The sequence below is a fragment of the Labeo rohita genome, chromosome 11 (genome assembly GCF_022985175.1).
Source record: "Labeo rohita strain BAU-BD-2019 chromosome 11, IGBB_LRoh.1.0, whole genome shotgun sequence".
In the NCBI taxonomy this organism is placed as follows: domain Eukaryota; kingdom Metazoa; phylum Chordata; class Actinopteri; order Cypriniformes; family Cyprinidae; genus Labeo; species Labeo rohita.
The window spans coordinates 27540263-27560136 of record NC_066879.1 but is presented as its reverse complement, the minus strand read 5'-3'; the positions used below and the strand labels follow the sequence as shown (position 1 = coordinate 27560136).

The window sequence follows — 19874 nt, the reverse complement described above, 5'->3', positions numbered from 1 at the left end:
ACCTACAACTGTTTTTAGTATTTTTTAAAAAATTTAAATACATGAAAAATTTAAACTTAAAAAGTAAAACTGAAATAAAAATTAATTAGAGCTATGTAGAAAAAACAAAATTAAATTAAATTAAATTAAAATGTAAAATCATAAAAGAAACTATAATTAAAAATTAATAAATTATCTAATAGTATATAAATAATACTAAAATAACACTGTTATCTACTTCATTTGCTAAACCTGGATCTTCTTAATATTTCCTAACTCATTTGATTAAACTTCCCGGAAGCTAAACATAAAATTGAATTGGAAATATCTGTGTAAAGTAATACATAATACTTAAAATGACCATTTACTAAATGAATTAAACATGCAGTGTGATGAGATCATGTGACAATTTATCGTCTGAAATTTTTGTTAATACATTATAAACATACTATTATTATTATTAGTATGCAGTATACAGTCTATACTGTTCCTAATTCAGTCAGCATTGCTAACATGGTTAGTCATTTACCTGTTTTAATTCATTATGCTGGTGTAGAGCTCCCTCTCATGGCATCGCAGAGAATCGTATGACCATAAAAACCCATTATAAGTGCAAAAACTCAAGCCAGACAGTATACCATCAACTAAAATACATTTAATGTGAGGTGTCATTTACTTCCAGAGATTTCTGAAAGAGCAAATCCCATAAACATGACACATCCACAGTACTGAAACATTCTCAAGGCCTTCAGAGGGTTTTGGTAAAAACTTGAGACACATTCTCCCTGTATTGTCTTTCAGCATGCTGTAAAATGAACTGCCAAAATGTGTTTTTTTTTTTTTTTCCTTAATCATCAAGATATTTTACCAAAGCATACTCTTTACTTCAAGTGATTTATCTTCATTCTTAAATGGCAAACCTTCTCATTCCTGGTGCATGGCTAAAAACCAAAAAAAAATGTCACACAAGCAAAAGTAGAAGCCCCTTCCCATAATGCTATCTAAAATGCCCTTGCTTATTTGCTACGCTATGCCTGTTCTAGCTAACCAAGTCAAAGATTTGCATAGAGTACCCAAGTCTCAACAAGAGCTGTCGGGTTGTTTTAACTTGGCTGAATTCTGTGCAACATCCAGGCAGTTAGTCATACACCTGCGATAATAATAATAATAATAATAATAAAGCATAAAATACACCTGTGGTGTCTCTCCTGTATTTTCAAAACTAATTCATGAGGTTTAAACGATGCCATTTTAGCACCTATGAACCGTACCTTTAAAACAATAAAGCAGTAAAACAGGGAGAGGTGGTTAGGGTAATAAGACACTGGAGGTGCATCATACGGCGCTTAGGTTCTATTAAAGCTCATGTTCAACACAGGCAGTTTTACAAGCCACCTTGATTTAACTGTACAATATGTAAAATTCACATTCTCAACGGTTTAATTAAAATTGAATGAAAACAATGAATCATTACTCAACAGTATCACTTTTCCTCAAATGTCTTTTTCTTAAAAAAGGAATAAAATCAATATAAAAACAACATTACATATGTTCTTTTAATTTCAAAGCCTAATGTGTTTTAACGATTTTGTACAAAAAAAATTGAAAAGAAAAATATATGGCTCTGCACTTGCCATTTATATAATAGAATGGCAGAAATATCTGTATATTTCTATGGCTCGGCAGTGATATAATAAAACTAGGTTTTAGAAACAAAAATAATACAATGAAAACAGATAAAGTACATTTAAGTGGCTTAGTGGCATAAACATTTGAAATTAAACTCTCTTCATAAAATCTTTATAATATCAATAAAATTAAAACAGTTTTTTTTTTCCAGTGCTTTGGGAAGAGAGAGAAAAAAAGAGAGAACCTATAATAATACATGTATATTTTCTACATATTCAACTTCTTTCACTGTACAGCTCAAAAGCTGGATCAAATTTCATGTTGATCCAGATTTCCTGAAAGGCACCTTGGGCTGTATGAACTTCAGTTTGGCAAACAAGGCTCACAGCTGTCAGCTTTATTTTACTGAGTACCAACACGAGCATTTGAGAGTGTGCTTCTTGAAGAATCTGGCCTTGGCTTTAAGGCACCTCATTAGGAGTGTGTGGCAAATAACAAGTTAATTTATACTGCATTCTGCTGTTCCGTCTGCTGAACATACTGTCTCTCACACGAGCACCTGGTCTGGCCTGTTATATAAACAGAACAGCAGCTACATAAAAAAGCATGTGTAACGCTAATGCTAGGGTGATATGGCAGGTTTCTTTTGATAGATATCTCTGCTTGTTTGTGGAGAGTCACACCTGAGTATGAACTAGTCTAAGCATACTGATGTTTTTTCCTGTAATTTTTTTTGGATCTGTTGTTGTTAGTAGACAAGGACCTTTAAGGACTGTTTTGTGAATCTATTTGGCTGATTCATTTTAATGAACCAAATCAAAAGAATGATTCACTCACAGCTGACTAAATTATAGGTTTTCTTTCCAGGTTTTCCATGGCTGTGGGAACCCTTTCCTTCCTACTTATTGATAAGCTTTCGAAAGACATTATTGATATTGATAAGCTGCCTTTGCATATTGCTCTGATACAGCAGGCGTTGTGTTTAAGAGCTCAGATGTGGCGGTGTATTTCAAATTCTCCAATAATCATTAATGTCTGGATTTAGAGGACATTAAGTGAGTGTGACAGTCTCACATGGGGAAATGGCTGACATATGTTAAAGCAGAAAAATATAATTCTACAGAGAGAGAATGTGAGAGTGTGGTTTGGACTGTAAAAGTGGTTATCTGAGTGTAAAAGCTGACTCAACATTTTTCACAACCTTTGAAAGGATAGAGTTCACCCAAAATGGAAAGTTTGTCATCATTTATTCACCCTCATGTTGTTCTAAACTAAAGAAGTTTGGTAACCAAACAGTTACCAGTAGCCGCTGACGTATAGTATTTTTTTTTTCAATACTATTGAAGTCAGTGGCTACAAGGAACTGTCTGGTTACCAACTGTTTGTGTTAAACAAAAACACGAGGTGAGAAAACTGACAAAATTATCATATTTGGATTAACTACACTGTAAAAACAAATTTGTAGAGTCAACTTAAAATAATTTGTAACCTGACTGCCTTAAAATTTTAAGTTCAGTCAACTCCAAAAAAGTTTATTCAACTTGAAATGTTAAATTATACTAAGTGACAACTTAGATATTTGAGTTGAATCAACTTAAAATTTTAAGGCAGCTGGGTTACTTACCTATCTGTTAAGTTTAGCAAACACAAATATCTAAGTTGTTACTTAGTACAACTTAACATTTCAAGTTGACTAAACTTATTTTAGTTGACTGAACTTAAAATTTTAAGGCAGCGGGGTAACAAATTATTTTAAGCTGATTCAACAAATTGTGTTTTTTATTTTTTACAGTGTATCCCTTTATGGCAATCTGTATGTGTCTAAGGACATATTTTTGTACAAAACATCCAATATAGGCTAATTCTCTGTGACAGAATTCAAGCATCTCAGTTCTGTTTGTTCACTTAGTCTATATTGCATTTATCAATATATGCATATTTTCATTTCCGTGACAAAAACTGTTGCACTAAAACCATGTTTCTTGTATTGCATATCATTCTTAAAGGATAAAAAAAGTAGCTAAACTTTCATTTCAGGATGGCAGGGTGCATCAATATCGTACCTTTCCCTATTAACAGTGTGCCAGACTAAATGCAACATCTGTGTATGTGAATACATGTCGCATCATATGCGCATTGTGCAGCGACATCTAAGGCTGTCCAGGTCACAGTATGTCTGAGTCCTCAATGCTGAAGCTGCTACGGCGGCTGCTGTCCACAGAAGCCTCAGGGGACATGGCGGACAGTAGCGGGTCTCCTCCCAGCGGCGACAGGGCCTCTTCCATCAGCAAGAAGCCCAGCTCGCTCTTCTTTCCCATTGGCGCGACACCTCCGCCCAACGAGCTGAGGTCCCCAATGCCCCCCATGCTATCCTGATATCCTGGGATGCCGCCGTCGCACAAGTCCAGCGACTGGGCATAGTCAAAGTGCTGGGAGCTGCCCACGGCCGGGTACTGCAGCGGGGGCTGGGGGTGAAGGTGCTGGTGTTGGTGCTGGTGGAGCTGAGCGTGGGGCCGTGGCTGCGGCTGACCCTGGTGCTGTTGATGCTGGGGGTAGTGAGGAGGGAGATGGGGCTGGTGCAAGAGGTGGTTCTCCTCAGGACTGTTCTCCTGCTTGATGAAGGGGTTGAGAATCTCAGTGTTGTTCAGACCGGATGGAGAGGTGCTGGGGAGGCCATGCATCCGGGCCTGCCTCTCAAGCTCCTGAAGAATGAGTACAATAAGATCACAATAAAATGATCAGTCTCTTAAAATATATACCATTTTGGTTTTGCTGCAATTTTGTTTTATTGATATTATTTTTTGTCTGTAGCTGCTTTTCCATTACCCTTCAAATTGCACAAACTGAAAATATGCCCAATGGAAACTCAAATTCACAAAAACTCCAAAACTGCAAAAAAGCTTTTACGCTCACATGAGGTGGTTTTTCAGGCAATTCAAAACAGCTGCAACAGAAAGTATATATATATATATATATATATATATATATACACCGCACTAGGCATTATATCTACCAACATCCCTTGCCATGACTTCTCGCAAGAGGAAAAATTTACATTTTAGTCGCATAATATCGGTTAATTGAATCAATCGTTTCAAAATTTTTTGGTGCTTTTTTGAATTAAAATTTTGATACACTCTTAAAAATAAAGATTCCAAAAGGGTGTTTTGTGATGCCATAGGAGAACCATTTTTGGTTCCCCAAAGAACCTTTCAGTGAACAGTTCTTAAAAGAACCATTTTGAAGAACATTTAAGACTATAAAGAACCTTTGAAAGGTTCCATGGATGTTTAAGGTTTTTCATGGAAGGTCCATTGATGCCAATAAAGAACCTTTAATTTTTAGTGTGTAGGACAGTGTAGAGCTGACAGGAAGCGAAGTGGGAGAGAGAAGGGATGGCATGTGGAAAGGTCCTTGAGCCGGGATTCAAACTCTGGACACCTGTAGTGCAACTTTTGGCGCAGATTTTTCGCTGTATTTTTTTTGTTGACACTTACAAAATATCACAAAAGTTTTGCGCAAATTTGTAATGGAAACACAGCTAGTGTTATTTAGGTATAATTGAGATTTATTATAGTTGATTGTAGTTTATTATAATTGAGATATATTATAGTTTTATTAATAGTTTGAATCATTTTTTTATTTTACATTTCTATTTTATTTTTTTTAAGGTTTTATGTTTTTATTGTATCTATATAATTTTTTATTTCAATTTTAGGTATTTTCTGGTTAAACTAAAAGAAAATGAAAATGCTTCCTTGGCATCTAGCTGAAATACAATAAGTATTTTATATTTATTTCTAATATTTAGTTTAAGTAACAAAGGTATGTATGGTTTTAGTTTTAGTTAACTATAGTAGTCAACATTTGAAGTGGATCAAAACCTTTCATCAAAGTTGTCCTAAAACCAAAACAATACCCATTTCTTGTCTTAGATGACTTTGAACTTTTTTGATCCACTTCAAATGTTGACTACTGTATGTCTATAAATTATTTGTGCTCAATATCATATGGATTATTTATGCTGGTATTTAATGCTTATTTAAAGCTAATCTTGTAAGTAACAAAAAATTAATTAACGCTGGTTAAATACTTTTTAGCGAATCTAAAAATGAATAAGAAACAATGCCTAAATTCATCCAATCCCATCAATATTGATCTTATTTTTAGTGTATTTTTTTTCTTTTTTTTTTTTTTAAGTGGCCATAACAGTAAAAAAGAAATGAGCAGATTGACAGTACTTTCGAGGAAACCTTAACACTTCTTTTTCAGTACTTTGTGATGAACAGGAAGTAAAAAAAAACCCCAGCAATTACTTGAAATAGAAATCTACTGTATAAATGTCTTCTTTACTGTCACTCTTGATGCAACCTTTCCAAAATGATGCAACGTTTGCAAAAGATGAATTTCTAAAATAAAAAAAAAGACCCCAAAAGTTCTTGCATAAGCGAGGAAACAAAATAGGAAGAACTAGAAACTGATAAGTGACTCAGAAAAAGCTTTATACTAAGGACATGTTAAACGTTCATCTTGTTGCTACGTAAAATGTTGTAACAGGCTATTATTCTTAGTGAATCCTATAAGCTTTAGGTTTTATTTTTGTGACAAAGACCGTCACATAAGTGCTGAATGAATGATCACCTGAATGCGGAGCCACAGCTGTTTGTTGGCCATCTCCATTCTCCTGAAGTTGTTCTCCACCTCTCTGGTTCTCTGGATGTCCTTCTGCATGCGTTTAATATACTCCACAGAGGCCCTCAGAATAGTGCCTTTATTCCAGCGCACATCCCTGAATGCAAATGGATGACGGTCAAGTGTTTATCATTGAAAATCTCTGACAAAATATGGCCATCGTTTATATGCTTGAATGAACAAAAACTTACAGGTCATTGGTTTTAGGGATCATGGTGCCCAGCTCCTTAATTCGATCATTGATGTTAAACCGCCTCCTCCTTTCAACTAAAGAAAAAAAAAAGGAGAGAATGAGCAACCAACCACATACAGACACTCAATTCCATAGCATTGCTTCTTTCTTTTTGTCAGACCTTGACCATTGTGTTTTTTTATTTGTTTTCTGACTTGATCTTTTGATTATGATGGGAAATGAGGCAACCGGTTCTACGCAATACCATCTCTGCGTGTAAATTGTTTATGATGCTCAAGATATGGAGCTATATTCCATTCTAAGCCAAAGTATTTGGGAACGGGCCAAGCTTAGCAAAGCTCTGCAGAATTACTGTCCTGTTGTACAACTCCAATACTTGTGAAATGTCACAGGCAATTACATTTTAATGCCACGGCAGCAGGATCTGTCCGAGTTAACGATAGACCAAAGTGTAGTGCGCTGTCAGCTGAATTTGCCCGGAGGTGACAGGGGGTGTCAATGGCAGGGCACTAGCGGAGCAAGTGTACTTTAAACTGTGAGAGGTTATAAACTGAAAGAAATGAGGGGGAAAAAGCGCATACTCACTCAGGTTGTGATTGTCTTTCTTCTGCCTCTCTTTAGCCATTGCACGAGCTTCAGCATCTTGCCAAAAACAAAAGGCAATACTGTGAATCAACTACTACCATTAACATGTTATGCTATACATGCAAATGCCGTCTGTACTGGATTTATGAGATTTTGTAATAGCGCTGATCAGTGGCATTTCCTCTGAAACTCTGCTTAGCTTTTATCCAGCAGGGTTATATAATAATGTTTCTCTCATATTTTTCAGTTGTAAAGCAGTGTTGTTCAGTTTTCTGTTTATTTTTTGTTGTTTCTATGTCAACACATTATAGTAAAACTTTGCATAAGGTTTCTTGAGATGTAAACCATAAAGACAACACTGTTTGAGTATAATTTACATTTCTTAGCCATTTCCCGTTGTTTGCCATAATTCATGTCAGTCATGTCACTCTTAATGGCATACAGTACTAAGTAAACATTTAGATAATCTTGACTAAATGTGTTTTTTATATCATGTACATTGATAAAGATATGATAAAGATAAGATAAATTTTAATAATTTCTACACATGAAGTTCTAAGCAAAAACCAAAAATGTAAATGTTTAATAAATTGTTTTGTTCGACCAAACAGAAAAAAATAATCAGACAACAAAACAAAACAAAAAAATGTTAAAAGAATTCCAAAATTATTATTTTACTTTACAAATTGCATTTTTAATTGTGTTATTTCACATGACTTACTTGTTGACCACTATTGTTCTAAAATGGTAGAAAATAGTGTTAATGAAGATGCTTCCAAACTTTTTATGCCAAAACAAACTTTCGTATGACTCTAGAGATTGCTCTACCTGACAGTTCTCTCTTGATGGCTAGGTTGGCAGGACAGGAGTTGCTGGTCATGGCGATAGCTGATCCGGACATACCTGGCCCCGTGTACACATCCAAATGGCTGCTGGACAGTGGAAGCTAGGAGTGCACAAAAGAGATATATGCGTCTAGGTGAGTTAAAAGACAACAACAGACAATTTTTTTTTTTTTTATAGAACTGAATAACAACTGAACAAAATCATGAACACAGTAAGCTTTAAACTGTATTAAAATTCTGATCAACATAATACACTGTACTAAAAGACTAATGCATGTCCTTACTGCAGTTTATGCATTCGTTACTGGACAAGATACAACTAGTTTGTCTTGCAAATGGCACTTTTATGAAGCTATATTCAGTGTAACTCTGGTAAATCATCACAATCACTAGATACCCAATAAACACTCAGCTTATCTCTAGCGAAGCCATAAACGCTAGAGATACTGGAGATAAACCGCACAAAATATCACACTCGACTATTGCTTCTGGGTGAGAGAAATGATTGACTATGTTCTTTCTTATCTGGGTCTTTATGGTTTTACACCAGTTGTATCTTTTATTCCATCTTGGTGTCTCAGTGTAATTGTAAGCAAGCCGGCTCTGAGCTCCTAATGAGCCATGACAGATAATTCAGCTCAGATACCTTATCACAGAGGCTACTGTGAAGCAAGCCAAACAAACACAAATCAACAGTAAAAAGTCAGTGATGGAAGCCCGTTATACAACGTATGTGATGATTTGAAATGTGTATGCACAATGCAAAATGCCCTACTGGTTTCGTGAATTCCATCTCTAGAGGCTTTAATCACTGATCAAAGAAACAATGATCAAAGGAGGGACATGGTCAACAGGGTCAGAGGCGGCCTTTTTAGCCTCATTAGGAGTCTGAACCCCCATGTCTCTTCTGACCTTCAAAATCCCTAATGTCCCTCTGAAAAATATCGTTTTCACACTAAATATTAAACGAACTGGCCAGTGCCCATCATATGCATCACATCTGAGACTATTCGCCATCGTTTGCACTTTTCAATGGCCCTATTACAAATCCACGAGGATTAGGGATTTAATAGCTCTGTGGATAAGCATAATAATGGCATTTATCAAGGAAAACCTTTGCATGCAGAGAAAATAGCAACATCCAGGATGGATTCAGGTAAATATGCTTCTGGTAAACAGAAGAAAAATAACAATGGCACTTCCTGATATGATGATTGCTAAATGCAGATCAAGTCAGAGAGTCTGGAAACAAAGATCAATCATTACAATGGAAAACAGATCTCCAAGAACGCTGATCAATCGGGAAATCAATCAGATGCATTCACTCAATACTGCAAAAAACAATACTGTTAATAAAGTAAATCAATAAAAATTCTATCAACATTTACTTTATTTCAAACATTTTCTTCCTTCTCTCGAACACATTTTCTGTACAATGAAAATCAGTGCAGTTCAAAACAACTCTGAACCCCATTTACTTCCATTGTGTGGACAGGTTTGAAATGCCATGAGACATGAGAAATTTTAATTTATGCATGAACTCACTTTTAACAGTTGAAACAGTTGCTTTCCTGCAGGTCCACTTAAACTACAGCCATAAACAATGATCCATTTACAGATATATGAGTACAACATGCTACTAGCCTATGGCTTAATAAGTGTTGCAAGGTTACCGGTGTCCTTAAAGTGCCCAAGGCATGTGCTCTTTCTTTCTAGCCCCTGGAGTTTCCAGGAACAAGATGCACAGAAACAAATAGCTGCAAGACTAAACAACCCCCCCCACCCCACACTCAATACAAGGAGAGTGATGGGAAAAAGACGGCCTTACCAGCTGAATCTTTTCTCCATCGATAACCTCCACGATTGCATATGTTTTATTTGTGTCTTTCATACTGGCCTCTGAATCTCTCATAGCTGCACGGTCTTGTCGTTCACCCTCGACCTCCCCGGAGAGACTAACCTGAGCCGCACCGGGACCTTCTCTCTTCTACTTTCTCTTAACAACTAAACACTGAACTTTCCCCTATCTGGACTTTCAGCCTCCCCTCCCCAGCTCTCTCTCTCTCCCAAACCTCCCCCCTGCTTCCCCACCTTCACGAAATGCCTTGTAAACAAGTTGAACTCTAACTGAGAGCGGCTTAATTGTTAATGTCGGGCAGTTACTTTAAATACAAAGCACAGTGCTCCCACTTTCCTGATTCCCAACGCAATGTCTTTCCTTGAGTGAATCAGGCCACAATTTTAAGTCAATTAAACACTTTAAATACTTAAAACATTTCCCCCAAGGCATGCCGAAGAAAGCTAAATATCGGTTATCCAGTAAATCGAGCACAAAAAAATCACCAGCCAAAGTTCTCGATGAGTCCAAACAGAAAATAAGTTGTTTCGAGGTCGCATGAGAGAAAAACAGTTGCATCATTTTACTGAGACGGTGCTTTGCTATAATTAGACGTGACTTTTGGTAATCAGACAAAGATGCTTTTCATCCCTATAACCCTGATAAAAAACAGCACAACAAATGGATCCAGTATAATTCCTCCATTGTTAAAGTACAAGGTTGGGGGGGGTTTCAAAAATAGACCTATTCATCGGCAATAAGACGCAGCCTGTACATCATAAACAGGAATTATTCACTCAATTTTCTGCTTACCTTCTGGGATTCAGCGATCTGTATTAGTCACAGTGATCAGTAATGTCAACGACTAAGAGGCCTGAAGTGAGTGAAGCAGTTACTTACTGTGTTTGGCATCTGGACCACAGGGTCAATATAAGCCTGGATGTCATCATAACTGGACTGCAGGCTGATGATGTCATCAATAACCTCATCCATCTTGTCCAAAACAAACACATAAGAAGAATTTAGACGCTTTGTGCATTTGCGTTCTACACCTTCCTTTGATCACTAAAGATTTTCTCTCATTTAACCCTATTTCTAAAGAGCATATTTCTAGAGAAAATTAGAAGAAATTACCAACGAAAGATGTATTCCTCTCAACAGTCCTACAGACATAATCCCTGTGTAGTTTAGCTCACAAAAGTAGTAAGTATGCCACAAGCACACATTCACTTAGGATCCCATAGGATCTGTTGGCATTGGAAGCGGAGGAAGGAAGGAAGGACCAAAGTCTGCTACGTTCCAAAGGGCCGTCCTGCCTAAGGTTCCCTGTCACTCTTTAATCTGTAATTATACCTCCACGGCCATAATTGGCCACTTAAACTCCAATGACAATGGAGTTAAGTTAGTTAATACCCTGACCTTTGTGTGCACATGGGGAAATAACACCCACCAGGGGTGAGAAATGTTTAAATCATAAAGGTTGTGGTGTATGAGAGATGAGCCAGACTTTGTCATTTACTGAACTTTAGGTTTCTGCGAACGCAAAGAGGAACTACGGTGCTAAATATAAACCTGTAACATATATACTAACTGTAAATTAAATATCAACAAAATGAATCACGATGAATGTTGTGAAAAGGGTTTCTTTCAAACATGCTTGAACATGCTTACATCCACAACCGTATGAAAAATAAGAAATGCTGAAATACCTCATTCTCGTGGCTGGAGCCGATGTTGAGCATGGCCATGGGACTGTTGGGTGCGCTGTTCCCAGCAGAGGTCATGAGCTGATCGGTGCGCATGCATGGAGAGGGCATGGGTGGTGGGACGGTTCCTGTCTGAGCCTGGGGCATGGTGGGCGGAGAGGGCTGTACCAAGCTTGTGACTGCATGTACAGCCTGCTTGGTGGCGTACGTGGTGGACAGGTACTCCTTGACCTGCTGCCGCTGAGACTGTCGAATGTGGTAGTCTGTGGGGTTCTCAAGATGAGTCTGTACCTGTAAACATTATATTACATTATATAATATTAAAGTATTTTTTATTATATATTTTGTCTTTTAAATTAACATTGTTTTATACATATTTTGGACTATGGGGGGGCGCCATTATTTTAATGAGGTGAAATGGTTGCACTCAGTAAGCTACAGGTGCTACCTGTTGCTATAGTTATCGCAACACAACTCGAAAAATAAAATACAATATACGTATGAAAATATGATACGATGACCACAGCTACTAAAAGAGCTTACAGTGATGATGGATATAAGCATAGGCTTAAACCAAATGGCGTACTATCTTTTTTTTTTTCACACAAATTCCCCTGGATATCGAGAAACTCCTTCAGTGGCTGCGGCATCATGACAAGCGTCGGCATGTTTACATTCTGCCAGGATGGCATCTAGCGTTTCTTGTCTCTGCCATTTGTAAGCTCTTTCAGTAGCTGTGGTCTACTTAAAGCCTCAAAGGCATCAGGGCTAAAGTGGAGAGAACAAAGACACAGGTCTTTAGGAAGTTTTATTAGTCCACAGGCATCTTCCCATTTTTTTCTCCTCTTCTTATCACTAAGAAAGCAGTGAAGACTTCTCTTGTTGTCCTTGATGCCACACAATGTGGCATCTTATCAGTATTTTGTTTTCTGAGTTGTGTTGCGGTTAAAATAGCAACAGGTAGCGCTCGTAACTCACCAAGTGCAACCATTTCATGTCGTCGAATTAATGGCGCCCCCCATTGACCAAAATATGTATAAAATGATGTGGATTTTTTAAAATATCATACATCTTTCATGGGTTTTCTATTACATATTTCAGTAAGAGACATAATTTACGTTATATTAAGCCATACAAGTTTTAATACCTGGGGTCTCTTTAAAGAAATGAATACTTTTAGTCTGCAGGGATGCATTCAGTTGATCAAAAGTGACAATAAAGACATTTATAAGGTTACAAAAGATTTCTATTGCAAATAAATGCTGTTCTTTTGAACCTTTTATTTGTCAAAGAATCCTGAATAAATATGTATCATGGTTTCCATAATTATATCAACTATTTTCAACACTGATAATAAGAAATATTTCTTGAGCATCAGCATATAAGAATGATTTCATGTGACCCTAAAGGTGTAATACTGCATTTTAAAACATATTGAATACAGTTCTTGTAAACTGTAATAATTTTCCAAAATATTGCTATTTTACTGTATTTTCTAATCAAAGAACTGCAGCCTTGGATGAGAACAACACTCTTTTTTTCTAACTTTTGAATAATAGTGGAAATTTGGCTGATATAAAACTGTAAGTTGGATATTTTAGCTGATATAAAACTGTAAGAATCCACACACTGAGAAATAAACAGAACAGAAGTATTAAAAAAATAACAGTATTATTAAAAAAAGTGCTCGCACAATCTGGCATCATCATATCTCATGACTTACTCTTCCAGTGGAAAAGTACAGTGTTTTTACTGTCACCATTACACATTACAAATGAAATCAAGCCAAAGCTTCCAAGCTCAGCCAGCTATGTTTCAGAGTCACAGTCATAGATAGTTATGTAACTGTGGGGTTTAAAAGGGGTCATGAACTGCCTTTTTATTATTTTGTACTGTTGACTGAGGTCTACTTACAATGTTAAGATTTAAAAAAAAAAAAAAAAAAAAAAAAAAAAATTATATATATATATATATATATATATATATACACATACATATATATATATATATATATATATCTTCTACTGTGGAGGCAGTGTTTAGCCACACTATAATGTCATAAAGCGGCACTTTCCACAGCCTGTTGTTTTGGCAGATTGGCGTCAATATAAGCTGTTTTTAGACTAATGAGAAAGAAGTTCTGAAACTTACAGGATGTTTTTATAGTACAATGACCAAAAGATCAAGGGGATTTTGATTTCTCAGTTCATGACTCCTTTAAATCTAGGCATGTATGGGGCATACAAGGGCCAGACAGAGCCTCCAGTGCTTCACTGAATCACACAGGCACCTGCTGATGGAGTTACAGAATAGTTACAAGTTACATCTGACCAGACCGGTCTCATTCTTTCACTTCAAACCGGGTGATTCAGGACACAAAATTGACACATGAAAGTGCAAAAGATGTGCACTGATAAAAAAAAAAAAAAGAAAGAGATTTAAGTTTTAATAAAACAACATATTGTCTTGTGCATTTATGCACAACTGTGCTTAAATCCGAGCAAGCATACTTATCAACAAAACTTTGTCTGTATACTGATGGAAAACATTAGCCATAATACCACATTCCTGAATGAAACCAAGCTCAGGATTAGTGGATGAAAGCCAGTCCGAGCACTTTCACTTTAACATTAAAAAATATGCTGGAGCAAGTAAAACTTTTACAGGCTGGATACAAGACTCCAATTAACACACAAGCTGTAAAGTTGGGACACTATCTGGGAGGACATTTCCCTGCTGTTAAATCCCTCCATGAACACTATATGAAGGCATTTTCGGGTAGGGCCAGTTGCTCTGAACTCTCAGAGGTGAAATTACAGAAGGTTAGTTGTGGTTAGAAGTTCATCTCACATGGAGCTCTTCATTACAAACTTTTATTCGATCTAGGAATGGTGGTGGTAAATGTCCAGCTAAATGATACAGCACTTTGTGAAACAAGAGTTGCTGTTGCTTGATCCTGAGATGACACATGGTTGGCGGCATGGGAAGGCCGCAACAACATGCTAGTGCCTAAAGTGCCACTTGCAATCAAGAAAAACAACAGTGCAACTTATATATATCAAAGAATCCTGGAAAAAATGTATCCACAAAAAAATATTAAGCAGCATGACTGTTTTCATTAATCATGGTTCATGATGATATTGAAGACTGAAGTAATGACTGCTGAAAATACAGCTTTACCACCACAGAAATAAATTACATTTTAAAATTAAAACAGAAAAGAGTTATTTTAAATTATAATAATATTTCACAAATTTTTGATCAAATGAATGCATCCTTGGTGAGAATTTTTTCAAAAACATCTTACTGACCCCAGACATTTAAAAAAAAAAAAATAGTGCAAGAGTTTTATTTCTGCGTTTTAGTTTTAATAATATTTAGTTTTAATAACATTGGCAAAGTGCCAGTCAAAATGATTGTCAGTCTCAAAACTTCTTAAATCTGATGTTCAGTTTGAATGATTCGGTTAATTTGTCAGAGATTACTGTTTTGGAGGAAGTTGAACAAACCTTGACAATGTTTTTAGTTACACAAGCAAAGTTGTTGAGCAAGTAATTTAATTGAAAACAGAGACTTTTACTGTCTATTCAAAGGAGCACAAGAAGCTTTACAGTTCCAAAAAACTGTGGGGCTTTTTGTCAAGCGTTGAAATCAGAATGAAAGAAAAAAAAAAACATCTGGCAAAAAACCTACTGTAGGTGCAGTACAGTTTCATAACATCACACACATGCAAACTCAAAATTCCACGTGTACACTGAGGCTTTCTTTAAACTAACTGATAACAATCCAGGAAAACAATGGCAGAATCACAAAGAAGCATGTCATTTCTAAGAAAGTCTTTGTGTGTGTTATCTCTCAATACGTTATGTCACACCAGCCCCTCTTTTTTCTGTCTTTTTCCTCTTACCTGGCTGCAGTTCCACCGCATTCTTCTACAAATGTTCCTCGCTTTGTTTTTGATCTTGGTTGTAGTCCGGCACACTAAAGCTGTGGTCAGTCCTGCACGACCCACTGACACCTGGACTTTGCCCACTACTCTTTCACCGCAACACGAGAGGAGATTACAAGTGCACCTAATCTTGCCTAATTTGGTCTTCGTGCACTCCTTACAACTCATTCATCCTGTTGGGACCACTAGGGTGGCCGGAGCGCTGAACTACCCAATGGAAGGCAAGATTAGGGTCTCATGGGGAAGCTCATTTATACTCCAATATACAGAACCGCACAATAATCAGAGGGATTTTGGCGGAATTTATGGGAGAGGGCATATCCCACTGATAATCAGTCTCTGCAAAGTATTTTCACAAAAATGTACCAGTATCACAGTTCTCTTGCACTCATGACAGGTTTCGATGAATGACTCATACTGGTTAATGTGGTCACAAGACCTGGCATTACTGCTGGCTCTTCGACGAATTGCAGAACGAGTTGTTCTGGATAAATTGTCTGCTAAATGCATAAATGTGAAAGTAATGTAAACTGCGCTTACATAAGCTGATGGATATGCCTACCTTTAATACTTCGACAGGCACCTGCATGGGTGCCTGGAAGTGTGTTGGTGCGCTGATGGCTGGCGAGGGTGTTGGTGGGCCTGGCATGCGTTGCTGCATGTAATGCATGGATGCTGCCTGCTGTTGCTGCCGCTCCCGCTGCTCCTCCTGCTGCATTTGGTCCCGCATGAGCTGCAGGCGCGCAGGCCGATGCGTGACGACATGGCTGGGGGACGCGGGGGGCGGGCTGCTGTCACTGTGCAGTCCAGCCCGAAGAGTGGTGGGGTGTCTGTAAAGGAAATAGTTAGAGGAAGTGAATATGAAAGAAAGAAAGAATCCTGAAAAAAAGTATCTATTAGGGGCCAAGATGTATATATCCGATTTCTTTTTCTTCTTATTCCACTCATGGTGTCTATGGCGACCCATAGAACCTCTTGAGGGTAAGTTATGAAGTTTGGCACTCAGATAGAGGACATTCTCAATATTAACCATAGCGAATTCGGAGTCTCTAACTCAAACTCTCTAGCGCCACCAATAGGCCAAATTTGCAATCATAATTCTGCTAATAACTTTTGAACCATAAGGTCTAGAAGCAAAATTCTTTTTTCCTCTGATTCCTTGCCGAGTCAAATGTATAACAAAATGTAAATTTCAATGGGTGAAGATTTTTCGCAATTTTGAATTTTGCGAAACAATTACGTTTTTAAACTCGTCCTAGACAGTTTGTCTGATTTTCACTAAAATTTGCTCAGATCATTTTCAGACAATGCTGGCCAACAGTTATCAAAAGCTTTTCGTATACCAATAAACCGTTTCCGTAAAGTGTGTTAACAAAATTGACAAAATGCACGCAAAAACTGCGGGCCAAACTTGGTTTGTGTCATATCAAGCATGACGTAAGGGGACATGAATAGTTTCAGGACAGCGCCACTTACTGGTCAAAAGATCATAATCATTTTGGGTTTTGTAGTAAAATTTCTATAAACAAATGTCTTTAAAGGATTAGTTCACTTCTAGAACAAAAAAATATACAGATAATGTACTTACCCCGTTGTCATCCAAGATGTTCATGCCTTTCTTTCTTCAGTCGTAAAGAAATAGTTTTTTGAGGAAAACATTTCAGGAATTATCTCCATATAGTGGACTTCAATGGTGCCTGCGAGTTTGAACGTCCAAAATGCAGTTTCAATGCAGCTTTAAAGGGCTCTAAATGATCTCAGCTTGTCTTGTCTAGCTCTGCGATGTGCATGCATACTCTGTGTAATCTGGGTCAATAAAGTTACGGTAAAAGTTAAAGTTACGGTAAATCGAAAAACTCCCATCTTATTTTCTCCTCAAAAATTCAAAATCCTACATCGCTGCAAAAACTGGGTCGGCACTTTTTTACGATTTTAAAGTTGGAAATAAGGTGGGACTTTGTCGACATACCCTAACTGTATTGCACAGAGTATGCATGTGCATGGCAGAGCTAGACAAGACGAGCATTTAAGGTTAAAAAGTATATAATGTTTTATTTTTTTTAGAAAATGACAGATCGTTTCGCTAGATAAGATCCTTATGGGACATTCAAACTACCAGGCACTGATTTAGCATTGAAGTCCACTATATGGAGATAATTCCTGAAATGTTTTCCTCAAAAAACGTCTTTACGACTGAGGAAAGGAAAGGAAGTATGAACATCTTGGATAACAACGGAGTTGTTAACAAAATGGCGATTTACCTTTTCTACATAAAATTTTTAATCTGCATTTACAAAAATGATGAATAAAGAATGTGCATCATTGTGTTTTTGCTTTTTTTCTGTTTTTTATTCAGTTTATCAAGGTGATGTAAACTGCACCATTATATATTCTATGGTAATTATACAATAATATAATATTCTGCATATGTAACATAGTTTTATTGTACATTACAAAAAAATAATCATTTTATTAATTTCAACAAATTTACAGTCAATATGGATGCTGCATTTCTATTGTCTTGCATCCGACACGTTTTTTCACTGACACGCCCCCAACTCGGAAACTCGGGGCTTAAAGAAAATGTAGAGTTTCCCACTCTTTGAATTTCAGTTCAGGGTTGTGCGACACTCAATCGCCATTTACGGATACCATAGGAATGAATGGGAAGTAAGCTGTAAGCTGATTCCCACCTGTCCCAAAAAATCAGTGACTTCTCTTATAAAACGGCATTTTTTTCTGCATAAACTCTAAAAATAGTTCAATCCAAAAGTATTGTTTAGTGTAAAACATGTTGAAGATTAGCCGATAGGCTGTTGATTCAGTAAATAATAAGCTATTTCCTCTAAAAAGATGTTTATTCAGCATAGTGAAGCCTCTCCTTCACTGACTATTTCCCTGCCCCGCAGCGTTAGCTTTAGCCATTACGTTTTTTTTGGTTAAAGGTTGCAGGCTTGCCTTCTAGTGGCTTTGGTTCAGGGCTACTTCACTGGAACTTACCTCTGCAGAAAGCAGTAGCTCTCTTTATTGAGTAATTAAAGACAGCTCCTTCGCTCTTCACTTTACCGCTGTTGTGCTTGGGCCTTTAATTGCTGTTTGCAGTTATATTTATATAATTACTTGAAGCCATCTTCAAAAAAAAACAAAAAAACAACAACTTTACCAGTTGCACCAGCAAGCTGGTTGCATATCTCTTTAATAATACAATAAGTCACTTGTTAAATAATAAAGTTATTTAATAAGTTATTAAGTTGTTTAATAAGTATTTGTAAGGTATAATCATAATAAAAAGCCTGCAGTTAAAATGGAAAACAGAATAACATGTATACATAAGGAACCTAAATATAAATCATACAGATTGGCATTTCCTAAAATAGAAAAAAATCCCATTTAACCACCATTTGATGCATTTATTGGCATTTTCCTCAAATTGCCTATAAGATCATCAACAGCCTATGGCATTTCTTTAGAGCTGTGCTCCATTCCACAAGGAGGCCGATGGCTCAAAATAAATACAACTCAGAAGTAACGATGAGTGTGATGGGGAAGTCATGTGAGGGTCAGGTGGTGTTTTTCTTTTTTATTGAAGCTCATGTGAGTGGCCTTTTCAATTTGGAAATGCCTCCTAAACATCCACACCCCACAAAACAGAAAGGTCCACACCCTGTTTCTTCTGCGGTCCTGGGGAGTCCCTAAATGGAGAAGTTCCTCTTTTTGGGGTCCTACAGAACACCAATATGCAAACAAGCATGACTTTGCTGTTATTTGACATATTGCAACTAAGATACAAATATGAAGTGGAATTTAGGTGTACTTCTTGAAAAAGATGGGCTGCTGAGTATGCACGCTAGTGTCTGGTGGATCTCAGTAGCACCATATCACAAACTATACTGTAGATAGCCACGAGGTGGAAAGGACAACCCAGAGGGACTGGTCAGCCTATGGAGAAAAGCTTATTGTACTAGAGGTACAATTAGCAAAGCAGCTCCTATTGAGATGGCACTGAAGCAGTATTTAGCCCACAGTGTACATTTCAGCGGTGGAGGGGGGCACACACACTACAAGCTTTGTGGTTCACACTGGTCAGTGGACACTTTCAGGCTTTGTCACCAGGGCAGTTGCCAGAGGTTGACTCAGTTCCAAAAGAGCAGAGCTTTGGGACGGACTGTCTCGCAAACAGCAGAACCAGATCACCGGGGTGGTTGATAATCTGCTGGTATTTGATTTCATAATTAGCGAGGCAAGATCAAATACGGATGTTGCACCAGAGCTACATTATTATTTTTCTAAAAACACTCCAATGCCATGTGTCTTTATATAGACTGTTGAATGCTGCTCAGAGGTGGCAAGAATGCATTTACACAGTAATCACAAATGTATACTTTAATACTAAGGACTGAGGTAGGTCGGAGCTGGAATAATTTAGTCTGGCTTTTATCTGACATTGAGTCTTTACACT

At 37.1% G+C, this 19874-nt stretch overlaps 1 protein-coding gene across 1 annotated transcript in view; it reads right to left on the bottom strand.

Annotated features, from left to right (window-relative positions):
• Positions 1-769: 769 nt before the first annotated feature.
• Positions 770-19874, bottom strand: part of tfeb (transcription factor EB) — a 28212-nt gene continuing 9107 nt past the window's right edge. The window contains 9 exon segments of the mRNA XM_051122754.1: positions 770-4310; positions 6250-6397; positions 6492-6567; positions 7079-7135; positions 7907-8024; positions 10661-10753; positions 11470-11757; positions 15978-16157; positions 16160-16245. Of these exon segments, the coding sequence (XP_050978711.1) occupies positions 3774-4310; positions 6250-6397; positions 6492-6567; positions 7079-7135; positions 7907-8024; positions 10661-10753; positions 11470-11757; positions 15978-16157; positions 16160-16180 (1518 nt within the window). The 5' untranslated portion in view covers positions 16181-16245 and the 3' untranslated portion in view covers positions 770-3773.